A 14,309-nucleotide genomic window follows, 5' to 3' on the forward strand; every position below is an offset into this window, starting at 1 on the left:
GGTCTGCAGCATACTACTGGGCAGTGGTCCCTGCTTAGAAAATAACTAACCCTTTGGCTTAAACAAGCAATAGATGAGAGGGCAAAGGAAGTCAGGATCCTCACTCCCTTACACTCTGACCACAGTTCTTAAGATGCACACTCTGGGTAAGGGATGGAGAAAGAAGGCAAGACAGACAAATGGGCTGTGGAGGAAGTGATCCAACTGGTTACCGCTTTTGGTCCCTTGGACAAGGTAGGCATAGTCAAAGAGGAGATCTGAACTGGGATACAGGTCATTGCTATGTACCCCAGATTGTCTTGTTCCTCAGAATTTGCAACCAATACTGCCAAGGAATTTTTTTTAAAGGCCCACAGCTACATAATTCTGAAGGCATTTGGCTAGAAGTTTCCATATTTCTTTTCTCAATTTCAAGAAGTGCTCAAGAACTATGGTATTTTCATGGGAGATATTTTCTAGTCTGTCTTGAAAAAGTTTTACAATTCCTCCACGCTGTCTGCCCTCCTGGCAACCTTTCCTGCCCATCTTCTGGCAGGAAATACTTTTTCTTACATCCCAAGCTGACGAAATTCTGATCTTCCTCAAAAACTCAATTATCTCCTTCTCTAGACTACCACTTCACTTGGCGCATATGTTTATATTTGTACTTATTGGTTTATATCGAAATGATCTGTTTTCTTGCCAGTCTCCATAGCTAGACCATGAGGTCCTTGATGGAAGGGACCATAGTTTTATTTCTCACCTTAAGACACTGTATATAATAATAGTTTAGTGGGTGAAGCCAGGGTTTCTGAGTTTAAACCTCACACATAGGATGTGTACCCTTGAGCAACTCATTTAACCTTTCTGTGCCTAAATTCCCTTACCTTTAAAATAGGCATAAGAATAGTGGCAACTTTATTGGTAACTAGCCCTTACTTCTACTCTCTAATTAGACAGAAATCTTTTTTTTTTTAAGATTGGCACCTGAGCTAACAACTGTTGCCAATCTTTTTTTTCTGCTTTTTCTCCCCAAATCCCCTCAGTACGTAGTTGTATATTTTAGTTGTGGGTCCTTCTAGTTGTGGCATGTGGGACGCCACCTCAACGTGGCCTGACTGAGTGGTGCCATGTCCACACCCAGGATCCAAACTGGCGAAACCCTGGGCGGCCAAAGCGGAGCCTGCGAACTTAACCACTCGGCCACAGGGCCAGCCCCAAGATAGAAATGTTTTCATGAGTGTCACTGAGTTACAGGAAAAAAAAAATTATTTGGGGGGATAAATTTAAAAGGTAGCCCAATAAATAAAAAGGTCATTGTTTCAAGGTCAAACAAATGCAGATAACTGTGTTGGAAAAAAAGGGAGAGAGAGACTTGAAGATTCTGGCAGGCAGTGGCCCACATTCCTCCAGCCTCTCTCTAACATCTTCACACCTTCACACCCCAGGCATGCCTTCTCTGACTCTCATTTTCAAGGTCTCTTCTTACCTGTCAGAGGGCTACCTTCTCCAGCAAACCGTCTCTGGCATCCCATACTTAGGTTCTGCCAGGGAACTGATTATGCAACGGCCTGTTTAGATTTCTGATGCCACGCAACTGTGCCTTGAGCAAGAGCTATAGGTCTTGTTTTTCTCTTTGCTCAGAACTCAGGAATGACTGATATCCTCAGGCTAATCCTCTCAACAACTAACAGCCTCCTTCTGGACGCTTTCGCTTTGCATCAGTCACTCCTTGCCTCTCGGTGTTCCTCAGTATCACCTGGAAGTTTTAGAAATGAAGACTCTCAGATTCCGCCCCTGGCGGGCTCCGTGGTTCTTCAACGATAATCCCTGCAACCACAGCACCTTAGCTCCGCCCCATCTCTGCTCCTGACCCCGCCCCCTCCCTCCACCCCGCCTCCTTCACCTTGCCCCTGGACCGCCGCCTTTTAAACTGGAGTCACAAGTACGCATGCTCCCTCCTAACCTCCTCGTAACGTGGTGACGTTGGCGTAGTGACGTAGGGGCGGTGGCAGCGCGTGTTTCAGCTCGGGGTCGGGGCTTTGGATTTAGCGAGCGGCGGCAGGTGGTGGGCTGTCCCGGCTCCTCGGGGCGCGTGGAGTATTTTTGGCGCTCGCGGCTGAGTCTGTTACTCTGTTGGGCCTGTTGGCGAGAGGGACGTGGAGGAGAGGTTCTGTGGGCGCAGCGCTGGGGCCCCTGAAGGGGAAGGGAGCAGCCGCACCTGAGGGCAGCGCTGCGGCCCGGGAAGAGGAGGAGAAGGGACGGTCCCCGCGGGCAGGGTCCGAACTCGCTGGGATCAGAGCTGGTCTGGAGCCGCCGCGCGATGCTCGGGGCCCGGTGCCTGCTCCGAGCCCTGCGCTCCTGTTCCTCCGCTCCCTGCCCGAGACACAAGCCTTCCGCTAAACTGAGCGTGCGGGATGCTCTCGGGGCCCAGAACACGAGTGGGGAGCGCGTTAAGGTCCAGGTTGGTGTATGGGGACGGGGTGGGTTTTGTCTTTTTAGTGACTTCTGCGGCACATCGTGTCTAGGCTTCTCTTGTGCTGTGGGGTCGGACAGAAGAACCGGCAGGGAGAAGTTAGAAAGTGTAGGCAATCGTGTGCCTCCGCGTTTTTCTCCTGTCCTTGGCTACGTTACTTTTCGGGAAATTGTTCCGATGCCTAGAAAGCGCTGGGACTTCGTTTTCGTGATACCAGGGCATTACTTGTAAACTTGTAAATCATACAGAAAAATGAACGAGCCCCTTTCCCTTTATCCCTCGTAACGAATAGCCACAGTTTAATGTGGTTGTCTAGAGCTAGCTCCTTAAGGGAAGAAACCAGGTTTGTCGTCTTGGTATTCACACAGGGCTGACAGTAAATATTTGTTCAACTAAACCATTCAACTTTTAGCCACTTCAGTGCCTAAAATGGGGCTTTGGATATAATTCATGTTAAATAAATTGGGAGAAAGAGTGGAATGTAGCACTCTGAAAGAGCTCTGGAGTCAAATAGCCTAGGTTTAAATCTCTGCCACTGAGTAGTCATTAATTATGGGCATGTCGCTTATGTGCCCTAAACCTCAGTTTCCTCTTATAAAAATGGTGATAATAGTCCCTACCTCATAGATTGCTGAAGATTAAGTAATTATAAGACAGTTAGGGGCCGGCCTGGTGGTGCAGCGGTTAAGGGCACACCTGCCACTTCGGTGGCCTGGGGTTCTCCGGTTTGGATCCCGGGTGCAGACATGGCACTGCTTGGCAAGCCATGCTGTGGTAGGCGTCACACATATAAAGTAGAAGAAGATGGGCATGGATGTTAGCTCAGGGCCAGTCTTCCTCAGCAAAAAGAGAAGGATTGGCAGCAGTTAGCTCAGGGCTAATCTTCCTCAAAAAAAAAAAAAAAAATTTAGGACAGTGGCCCACAGTCTATAAATGTTAGCTGCTATTATTTCTCTTGCTAGTGTAGTATTTGCAGCAGCTCCACATAGAAGATTCCCCCATAAATGAGCAGACCAAACAAGGTGGTTTGACTGTTTCTTATTAGGTTGCTGAAACACACTGATGCAGTTATTTTTGTTGTTCTCACATATCCTTGATTTTTAGCAATAAAACTAATCTACCCCCCTTTGCATTTCTTTGGATTTCATATTATTTCCATAATCCAAATCAAAACCTTTTCTTGCATTAATACATTAATTTGACATACATTAATGATACCTTCTGTGAGCTAGTCGAGAGGATTCAAAGATGAAAAGAACAGAACCTACTGCCTAGGTTAGAAGCTTTTATTTTAGTGCTGTGCAGCCCAGTATAATAGGTACCAGTCACTTGTGGCACTGAGCACCTGAAATATGGCTAGTCTGAATTGAGAGGTGCTGTACATGTGAAATAGACACTAATTTTGAAGAACAAAAAAGATTGCAAAGTATCCCACTATGTTTTTATATTGATTACATGTTAATGATATTGGGGGCATAATGGGTTACATAAAATATATTATTAATTTTACTTGTTTCTTTTTACCTTTAATGTGACCCCCCCCCCCAAAAGAACACAAAATTGCAAATATGACTCACATTTTTGTTGGACAGCCCTGGTCTCATGGCTCAGACCAGTAATTACAGCAATGTGATAAGCATTAGTGGTGTAAAGAAAGAACTATGAAGAAAACAGAGGGAAGTCCTTAACTGTGTGGGGGTCAAGGAAGACTTCTTGTGTGAGGTGGCGTTTCAGCAGAATCCTGGAGGATGTGTTTCTCAGGTAGAGGAACTGGGCATGGGGTGGAAATAGCATTCCAGAAAAGGTTGTTGTTAAGAGCATGAACTTCGAAGTGAGAGCTGTATTTGAATTCCACTTGTACCACTTGGTAACTGTATGACCTTGACTGTTTAGAGGGGTTATCCCAATCTCTCTAAATATGTTTCTTCATCTCTAAAATGATAATATGCACTTTATTAAGTTCTTAAGGGGAGTAAGTAGTATAATATTTATAAAGAACCTAGAACGGAAGCACATTAAAAAATGTTCCATGATGTTAACTGTTACTAAAAAGTAAAGGCAAGAGAGTGGAGCTTTGGAAATTACTGTCAATTGAGAAGCATGATGAGACTACAAAGATGGGCACGCTCCAAATTATGGAGGGTCTTGTACGCAAGGCTGAGACAATTTACACCTCCTTCACTGTAGCCCTGGAGAAAGATCAAGGGCTTTCTGGTAGACTTGGATTCAAATTCAGGCTCCACCCTTTACCAGCAGTGCGACCTGCAGCAAGTTATTTCACTTCTGTGAACCTCAGGTGCCTCACTTGTAACTGGGAATGATGACAGTTCTTAGAGCTGTTGTGAGGAGATGAAACAGTATATGAAGAAGGTTGTAAAATGCTTGTCACATAGTAGATGTTCAGTTCTGTACATGGTAGATATTCTTTGAGTGAAAAACATTTATGGATTATCTACTATATGCCTGACAGTAGCCTTCAAAGGAATGAAAGCATGATTCCTAAACCGTCAAAATATATTGGACATGCAAATAAGTAATAGAAGGACTTTATAACAGTGTCTATAGGATATGATGAGGACACAAAGAAAGTAAGGAGTCAATAAAGTTTTTCTAAGTAGGATCATCTTGCTTTTCTGAGTGTGTTTGATGGTTAATCAAACACCATCAGTTGTTTCACTCTTCTGTGCTAGTTACATTGAAGTCGGATGTTCGCTCTTCTGTGCTAGTTACATTGAAGTCGGATGTGATTGGTGAGAGCTGTTTTTAGTGTTACTGGTCTACTTGAAGACATCTCATTTGTACTCACACATATCTGTCATTTAAATTCAGTGTTTTTGAAGGTTTATGTACTACTTTATATGTGTTCATAATGAGAAGTTTCTCAAGAACTCTTTTTGTATGATACTTTGTGAAAGGAAAAAAAAATCCCATACAGATGTTTCTACTCTATAACTACATAATCTCCCTTCTGGGAATTTGATACAAAAGAAGAAAGGCACCAAAATATGTACCCTGTTATTTGTAACAGTGGGAGATGAGAGTAGGGGTGGGAGAAAATACTTGGAATAGACAATATTGAGGAGATTGGTTATGTGAATTAGGCTCAGCAACCTGATGGAATATTAGTCATCCATTCAGAATGATGAGCTTTATTAACAAAACAAAATAGAACAAACAGTAGACTGCCAAACCTGTGTCTCACTGTGATAAGAACCATATAAAATTATATATGCATATGGGTGAACTGAAAGCAATTGATTTGTTAAGGCAGGATTATGAGGACTTTTTATTTTCTTTTTTTCGTTTAGTCTTTTATGCGTATGTGTAATGAAAATGTAACATGTTTTAAGCTCACATTTAGAAATACTTTCCTCGTTAGGGATGGATTCGTTCAGTCCGGTCCCAGAAGGAAGTCTTGTTCCTGCATATAAATGATGGGTCATCTTTGGAAAGCCTTCAGGTTGTAGCAGATTCAAGCTTTGACAGCAAGTGAGTTTTGTTTTTTTAAAAAAAGAGTCCTTTGATTATTTTTTTCCATCTCCTCTGCTCCCCATCCCTAATCCAGTGTTCACTTTGTCCCGTGAGTGATCCTTCTAAACAAATCTGCTTTTCATGGCTTTAAGGCTCAAGGCCAAAGACTTGGAATCAAGATCCTTCAAGCTCGGGCCTGTCCTCCTCTAACATCTTCACATGATGATATCCCCCACCTATGCTTTGCTCCACTCTCTCTTAACTTCTTGCAGCTCTTAGCTCAATTAAGGGTAAAAACTTCAATCATTGAATATTTTAATGTTCTGATAGCAAGGTTTGTATTACCATGAGGGTTACATGTAATGACACTTGTTTATGGTGTTTTTTTGTTCCTGTAGAGAACTGGCTTTTGGGAGTTCTGTGGAAGTTCAAGGGCAGCTGGTAAAAAGTCCATCCAAAAGGCAAAATGTGGAACTGAAGGCAGAAAAAATTGAAGTTGTTGGAAATTGTGATGCCAAGGTATGCTTTCTGACACTTTTATGGAGGCTGTTTAGGCTTAATTTGAAATACTAGTGATGTGTTTGAAGTGTGATTATTGGGAAGATGGCAGTGAGAACATGTTTCAGTTGTGACTTTCCACATTATTGAAACAGGCTATAGAGTCTGAGGAATGTAGAGAGAGTAACAAAAAGTATTTGTGTAGATGGCTGAATCTTATGAATGAGAGCTAAGTATTAATCTGTGCATCTCTGTGGTGCCTGTCACAGTTGAAATTTGACACTTTTACAAGCATGCCCAGTCAGCCACAATAACAGAGACATACCAGGGCAGACGACGTTCTTAGGAAAGCTCTGCCTAGAAGTGACTCTTGCCTGATCTAGAACTGTATCGTCCAATACAGTAGCCACTAGCTACCTGTGACTACTTAATATTAAGTCAATTAGAATTAAATTGAAAATTCAGTTCCTCAGTGGCATTAGCCACAATTCAAGTGTTCAGTAGTCGCATGCAGGTAGTGGTGACTGTACTGGACAGCAGACACAGAGCATTTCTGTTCATCACAGAAAATCCTATTGGCCAGTGCTAACCTAGAGTGTTGTAATGCTTGGACTAAACAAAGATAAGTCCACATTAAGAAAGTCTACATTAAGACATGTTAATGTCTATTTTTGCAAGATTCTTCCGTCGGTAGCTTTTTATTTATAGCCTGCTGAAGAGGTTAGTGGGAATAAAATCAGATTATCAATCCAGTTTCTTAAATTGGAGAAAATGAGGCCCAGGTGAAATTACTTGCCCAAGGGTGCATTGCCGATTAGCGGCACAGCTAAAGTTCATATTCTAGGCATTTGACTCCCCTGTGTTTTTGCTATCCTTGTCTTCTAATGTTTAATGAACAAAACATGAGGAAATATAGGGAACTTGCATCATTTTAATTGGTTTTTATTTCTTTTGGGAAATTGGAAGAAATTATAAGGAAATAACAAAGAAAATCAGGCGATTTTTTAAAAAAATGTCATTCTGAATAATTTTCTAAGAAGTTCTAATTGATGTGTAAAATCAGGAATCGGGTTCTAAGATTTCTGAAAAATAAACTGTGAAAATAATTTGGAACTCAGGAATGGAAATGGTAATAATTTTTGTTTTTGCTTTTTTAGAGGGATATATAATTATTAAAAATTTGCCATGTGTTTTATTCTTCTCAAATGGTTCTCCCTTGGCCTCTGTTGGTGTTGATGCCTTCACCGTCTCTTCCTCTTCATTTCAGTGTCATGTTTAAGTACTCAGACATTAGGGAATTCTGAAGCCTTAGCAGTCTGCAGATTCTTATTAATGTGGTCATATTTTCCCTTTAGCAAATATGTGCTTATTTCTATACGGTATAAATTAGTATGTGCACAAGGCCTAAAGGGGATAGACAAGACTAAAGGAAAAGAAACGGGGGACCAGTGTAGCTCTTTTACTTGGCTTCTCTGTAATCTTTTTTATTGAAACTTTGGTTTTGGTCTGAAAGTTTGTTTCTGTCTTCTTAATCTTGTAACATGAGTGTGGGCGGGGTGGAAATATTTCTAAGTGGAGTCATAATTTCCTTAAAATTTTTGTAAATCTGCACCACTCTATCTAGTGGATAACAGAAAGCTGTTGATCCTCCCGCATGTTCTTAGACAGCAGTACGTGTTGATAGTCAGTGGTATATAGTGCCAGTTGATTGTCAGTGATTGTGGGTTTTCAGGGCATTTGGATGGTTTTAAAATTGAACACCAGCTGTGTGTATACAGCTGTAGAAAACATAATCTTTAATATCTGTACTATTCTGAACTCCTATGTGTCAAACAGTGGACTATTTTGCATAATTATATCCTAATTTCTCTATTTGTAAATAGTGATTTGTAAATAGAAATTGAGAAATGCGTAGAAATTTGATAAATAACAGATTAGCCTTATGACATTAAGTAACTTTGTCCCAGGTTCCACAGCTAACAAGTAGTAGACCTGAATTCAAACCCACATCTCTCTGATTCCACCCCATCGTTCTACCAACTTGTTGGAATTAATGTGGACTACATTCAGTTATATTAAGAAGTAAAAAAGGAAAGCATCTTAGTTTTGTTTTAAAGCACTACTGTTTAACATTTGCCCTGGAAACTGATTTTATAAAACAGTATCTTTTTTAGCTTTTAATTTGTTTTTTTCCATTTATTGGCAGGCTTTCCCTTTTAAATATAAAGAGAGGCATCCTCTGGAGTATCTGAGACAGTACCCTCACCTTAGGTGCAGGACTAATGTCCTGGGTTCTATCCTGAGGGTCCGCAGTGAAGCCACAGCTGCTATTCATTCTTTCTTTAAGGTAAGGGGGCTTTGCTTATAGGTATTCTTTCTTGTGAAGAAGTTGAATAATTATAACACCGGAGTATTATCCTGAAAGTTCTCTTAGTCTTTTATTCCAGGCACCCTTTACTTATGTGGTACTTTTTTCTGTGGCTGATTTTAAGATTTTCTCTTTATCTCTGGTTTTGAGCAATTTGATTATGGTGTGCCTTGGCACAGTTTTCTTTATTTTTCTCCTGTTTTGAGTTCATTGACTTTTTTTGGATCTGTGCATTTATAATTTTCATCAAGTTTTCAGCCATTTCCTCAAGTATTTTTTTTTGTTACCTCCTTCCTTTGGGGACTTTAACCATCTCTACCACTTAGGCCACTTGGTCATATCCTATAACACAGTGATTTCTTTCCTTTTCTTAAATTCCTTTTTCTCTGTTTTTTGAATAGCTTCTAGTGCTATATCTTCAAGCTTACAGATCTTTTCTTCTTTGATGCCTAATTTATTGTTGTTCCTCTGCATTGCATTTTTTATCTCACACATTGTAGGTTTCATATCTAGATGTTTGATTTGGGCCTTTTTTGGTGTCTTCCACATCTCTGCTTTACTTTTTGAACATATACAATACAGTTTTAATTAAAACTGTTTACAGTTTTACTGTCTGTTTAATAACTGTTTTAACTGACAAAAACTCTCAACAAAGTGGATATAGAGGGAATGTACTTCAACATGATGAAGTCCATATGTGACAGTCCCACAGCTAACATCATATTCACTGGTGAAAAGCTGAAAGCATTTCCTCTAAGATCAGGAACAAGACATGGATGTCCACTCTTCACCTTTGTTCAGCATAGTCTTAGAAGTCAGACAGAGCAATTAGGCAAGGAAAAAAAAATAAAAGACATCTAAATCAGAAAGGAAGAAGGAACACTGTCAGTATTTGCAGGTGACATGATTTTTTTTTTTAGCATTTTATTTTTCCTTTTTCTCCCCAAAGCGCCCCCAGTACATAGTTGTATATTTTTAGTTGTGGGTCCTTCCACTTGTGGCATGTGGGATGCTGCCTCAGCATGGCTTGATGAGCCATGCCATGTCTGCACCCAGGATCCAAACTGGTGAAACCCTGGGCTGCGGAGGTGGAGCCTGTGAACTCAACCACTTGGCCACGGGGCCGGCCCCCAGATGACATGATATTATATATTGAAAACCCTAAAGACCCCACCAAAAAAACTGTTAGCACTAATAAACAAATTTAGTAAAGTTGAAGAATACAAAATCAATATACAAAAATCTGTTGTATTTCTATACACTAATAACAAACTATCAGAAAGAGAAATTGAGAAAACAATCCCATTTACATTGCATCAAAGAGAATAAAATACCTGGAATAAATTTAACCAAGGAGGTGAAGACCTGTACACTGAAAACTATAAGACATGATGAGAGAAATTGAAGAACACAAAAAATGGAAAGATATTCCATGCTCACGAATTGGAAGAATTAATACTGTTAAAATGTCCATACCACCCAAAGCAATCTACAAATCCAATCCCTGTCAAAATCCCAATAGCGTTTTTCATAGAAATAGAAAAAACAATGCTAACGTTTGTATAGAACCACAAAAACCCTGAATATTCAAAGAAATCTTGAGAAAAAAGAACAAAGCTGGAGGCATCACACTCCCTGATTTCAAACTGTATTACAAAGCTGTAGTAATCAAAACAGTATGGTATTGGCATAAAAACACTTAGATCAATGGAACAGAATAGAGAGCCCAGAAATAAACCTACACTTATGGTCAATTAATTTATGACAAAGGAGCTAAGAACATACAGTGGAGAAAGGACAGTCTCTTCAATAAATGCTGTTGGGAAAACTGGACCACTGTCTTACGCTGTACACAAAAATTAACTCAAAATGGATCAAAGACTTGAATGTAAGTCCTAAATCTGCAAAACTTGTAGAAGGAAACATAGACAGTAAGCTTCTTGACATCAGTCTTGGTGGTGATTTTTTTGGATTTGACACCAAAATCAAAGGCAACAAAAGCAATAGTAAAGAAGTGGGCCTACATCAAACTAAAGCGCTTGCGCATGGCAAAAGAAACCATTAACAAAATGAAAAGTGGGAGAAAATATTTGCACATCATATATCTGATGAGGTTAATATCCACAATATATAACAAACTCGTATAACTCAATAGCAAAAAAACAATCTGATTAAAAAAATGGGCAGAGGATCTGAATAGACGTTTTTCCAAAGAAGAAACATAGATAACCGACAGGCACATGAAAAAGGTGCTCAGCATCACTAGTCATCAGGGAAATGCAAATCAAAACCACAATGAGCCATCCCCTCACACCTGTTAGAATGGCTATTATCAAAAAGACAAGAAATATCAAGTGTTGGTGAGGATGTGCAAGAAAGGAAACTCTTGTGTACTGTTGGTGGGAAGGTAAATTGGCGTAGCCATGATGGAAAAACAGTATGGAGGTTCCTCAAAAAATTAAAAATAGAACTACCATATCATCCTGCAGTTCCACTTCTGGGTATTTATCCAAAGAAAATGAAAACACTAATTCGAGAAGATATATGCACCCCTATGTTCATTGCAGCATTATTTACAATAGCCAAGATATGGAAGCAACCTAAGTTTCCACTGATGGATGAATGCATAAGGAAAATGTGGTGTGTATATACAGTGGAATATCATTCAGCCATAAAAATGACAGAAATCTTGCCATTTGTGACATCACGAACAGACCTTGAGGGCATTATGCTAGGTTAAATAAGTCAGACAGAGAAAGACAATTACTGTATGATCTCACTTACATATGAAATCTAAAAAAACTAAAAGAACTCATAGATACAGAGGACAGATAGGTGGTTGCCAGGGGGAGGGGGTGGGTGAAGGGGGTCACAGGTACAAACTTTCAGTTGTAAATATGTCATGGGGATGTAATATACAGCTAGGTGACAGTAGTTAATAATACTATATTGTATATTTGAAAGTTGCTAAAAAAGTAGATCTTAGAAGTTCTCATCACAAAAACAATTTCGTAATTATTTGTGGTGAGGGATGTTAACTAGACTCGTGGTGATCATTTCACAATAGTGTATTCAAATACTGAATCATTATATTGTACACCTGAAACAAATAGAATGTTACATGTCAATTATATCTCAATTCAGAAAAATAATAACTTTTATGTCATTTTCTTCTAATTCTGACATGTCTGTCAGTTATGAGTCAGTTTTGATTGATTAGTCTCTTCATTGTGGGTTCTATTTTCCTGCCCCTACAAACCTACTAATCTTTAATTTGATGCCAGCCATTGTGATTTTACCTTGTTGGGTGCTGGATATTTGTAAAGCTTCTTAAGCTTTGTTCTGGAATGCAGTTAAGTTACTTGAAAACTGTTTGATCCTTTGGGTCTTTTATGATTTAAGAAGGTCTGAAGCAGTGCTCAGTCTAGAATTAATTATTCCTTACTACTGAGGGAGAGCCTTCCTGAGTACTCTACCTAGTGCCTTGTGAATTATGGATTTTTCCAGTCTGTGTTGTGGGAGCAGTGGCAGCTTCAGCCACCCGGCAGCACCAGGCACTGTTTCCTCTATTCTCTTTGGATGGTTCTTTCCCTGGCCTTGTGTAGTTTCCTCACACACATGCGACGATCAGTCCTCTGCCTAATGCTCCAGGGTGGCCCGCTGCACATCTCTGGAGTTCTCTGCGAAGCGCTCTTCTTTCTGGTACTCTGTCCTGTGAGTTCTAGCCACTTTAGCCTCCTCAGACTCTCAGCTGTGTCTCAACTCGGTGTCTGCTCACTCCGCTTTATTTCTCCCGTTTCTGCCATGGCCCAGAAGAGCTCAAGGTAGTAAGCTGGGCTACTCATAGTGTTCACCGTTGTTTGTCTCCGACTCTCAGGGATCACTATCCTTTGTTGTCTGATATCCAGTGTCTTGAAAACCATCCTTTCATGTAGTTTGCTTATGGGTTTTTTTGTTTTGTTTTTGTTTTCTTGGTATTTTCAGGTTGGAGGGTATATCTGGTCCCTATTTATTCATCTTGGTCATAGACTTATTTTTTACATGGTAGGCACTAATTTTAAAGAATTATGGGTATTGGTTAAGTTGATTGATCTAGTGACTAAAGGCGTTTTGTTTCACTGACCTTTGCCTTTCAGCCATCTCCCCCCACCTGGGAAAGCCACAGTGGAATGTAGTTGGTAAGTTGCTGAGGTGATGGGACCCTCCCCCATGTGATGGAGAGCCCGAAAGGCGAGGAGTGACCCAGCAAGTGAAGTTCAGTGTCATTTTGTGTGGTTTGAGAACTCTTCCTGTACCACTTCTCCAGATCCAGCTAATTTGCAGATTATATAACAGCATACCCCTTGCCTTGGACTGTATCCAAACTCCTGCAGGCTGAGCTCTGATCTAGCACACCAAGAGAGTTCTTGCAATTTGAAAAGCTCCTTCAGAGTTAATTTCTGATGAAACAGCTAAAGAACATCATGCCTTTGTGACATGTACTTTTGAATAAACAAAGGAAAATAAATTACATTATACAATGTCATCCCATTATAGTTTACAAGGGTGCATTTACATATGCTATCATAAATTTTATTATGCAGCTTCCATATGGCTTTTCAGTAGTGCTTAAACCACACAAACAGAAAATTTGTTTAGATCTAAAGGGTTTTTTTCCCCATATGGCTTTAAACAGCTGATAAAGTGGACTTGCTTTAATTCCCAGAATTTTGTAGATTTCTGGCCACTAGGTGGGGCTATTGGCAATCCGTTGACCTACTTTATACATTTCTTTATTAGTTGAAGCTTTTACAAATATGTGAACAATTAAAAAATAAGAGAACAAACTAGAAAAATCTAAAATGAAAAATCAAAATAAAGTAAAATTTAAAAAGCATTTTAAGTGATTGAAAAGAACTCAAATTTTAGCACTGTTGTGTGGTCAGTATAAAGGTAGGCACTTTTAAGTGCTGTAAATTCACTTTTTAATTGTAAAGCCCTGGAAAATATAATCCTGATACCTCCTTCTATGATGTTTCCCACTTGTATGTGTGACATTTAGGAATGAACTGTTTACCGAAATCACTGGAGTACTATAGGACATGTTAAATAGTAGTTACATGTTATCTAGTATTTGGTACTGTTTCTGTGACTTGTTACATTTGGCTCCCTAAAAGAAGATAAGACTTAAAATGTAAAATGTTCATAAATTTCAAATCCATCAATAAAAATATAGAAATGTGAGAAAAAGTAGAAACTTAAGCAGTAACTTTTACTTAGGATACTTTAACGATCTAGAGTTATTTTTTGGGTTGAGTATCAAAAATGTTTTGTGTATAAGTTGGTTTGCTCATAAAATTGACGCATTTGCTATGTAGTGAAACTTGGCTATCTAGATCCTCAAGGAATGGGTTATTTAAAAGAAATGAGTTTCAAAAATAACTGAGGATTCTCTCTTAATTTTTTCTAAATTTCCATGGAAATTATCCTAAAATGTATTATATACTTCCCTGGCTTCCTAAGTTGGCCCGTAGAGAA

The 14,309-nt window shown here is 39.6% G+C and overlaps 1 protein-coding gene across 3 annotated transcripts in view; it reads left to right on the forward strand.

Annotated features, from left to right (window-relative positions):
• The first annotated feature begins 1,945 nt into the window (after nt 1-1,945).
• The window catches only part of NARS2 (asparaginyl-tRNA synthetase 2, mitochondrial), a 102,854-nt gene continuing 90,490 nt past the window's right edge, over nt 1,946-14,309 (forward strand). Inside the window, exons 1-4 of one of the 3 annotated variants that reach the window (XM_008520336.2) lie at nt 1,946-2,443; nt 5,835-5,944; nt 6,325-6,445; nt 8,631-8,771. In XM_008520336.2, coding sequence (XP_008518558.1) covers nt 2,303-2,443; nt 5,835-5,944; nt 6,325-6,445; nt 8,631-8,771 — 513 coding nt within the window. In that variant the 5' untranslated portion in view covers nt 1,946-2,302. The remainder of the gene's footprint in view (nt 2,444-5,834; nt 5,945-6,324; nt 6,446-8,630; nt 8,772-14,309) is intronic. The other 2 variants (XM_070625771.1, XM_070625770.1) reach the window with 2 other exon arrangements.

This window comes from Equus przewalskii, chromosome 6 (assembly GCF_037783145.1).
Source record: "Equus przewalskii isolate Varuska chromosome 6, EquPr2, whole genome shotgun sequence".
NCBI lineage: Eukaryota > Metazoa > Chordata > Mammalia > Perissodactyla > Equidae > Equus > Equus przewalskii.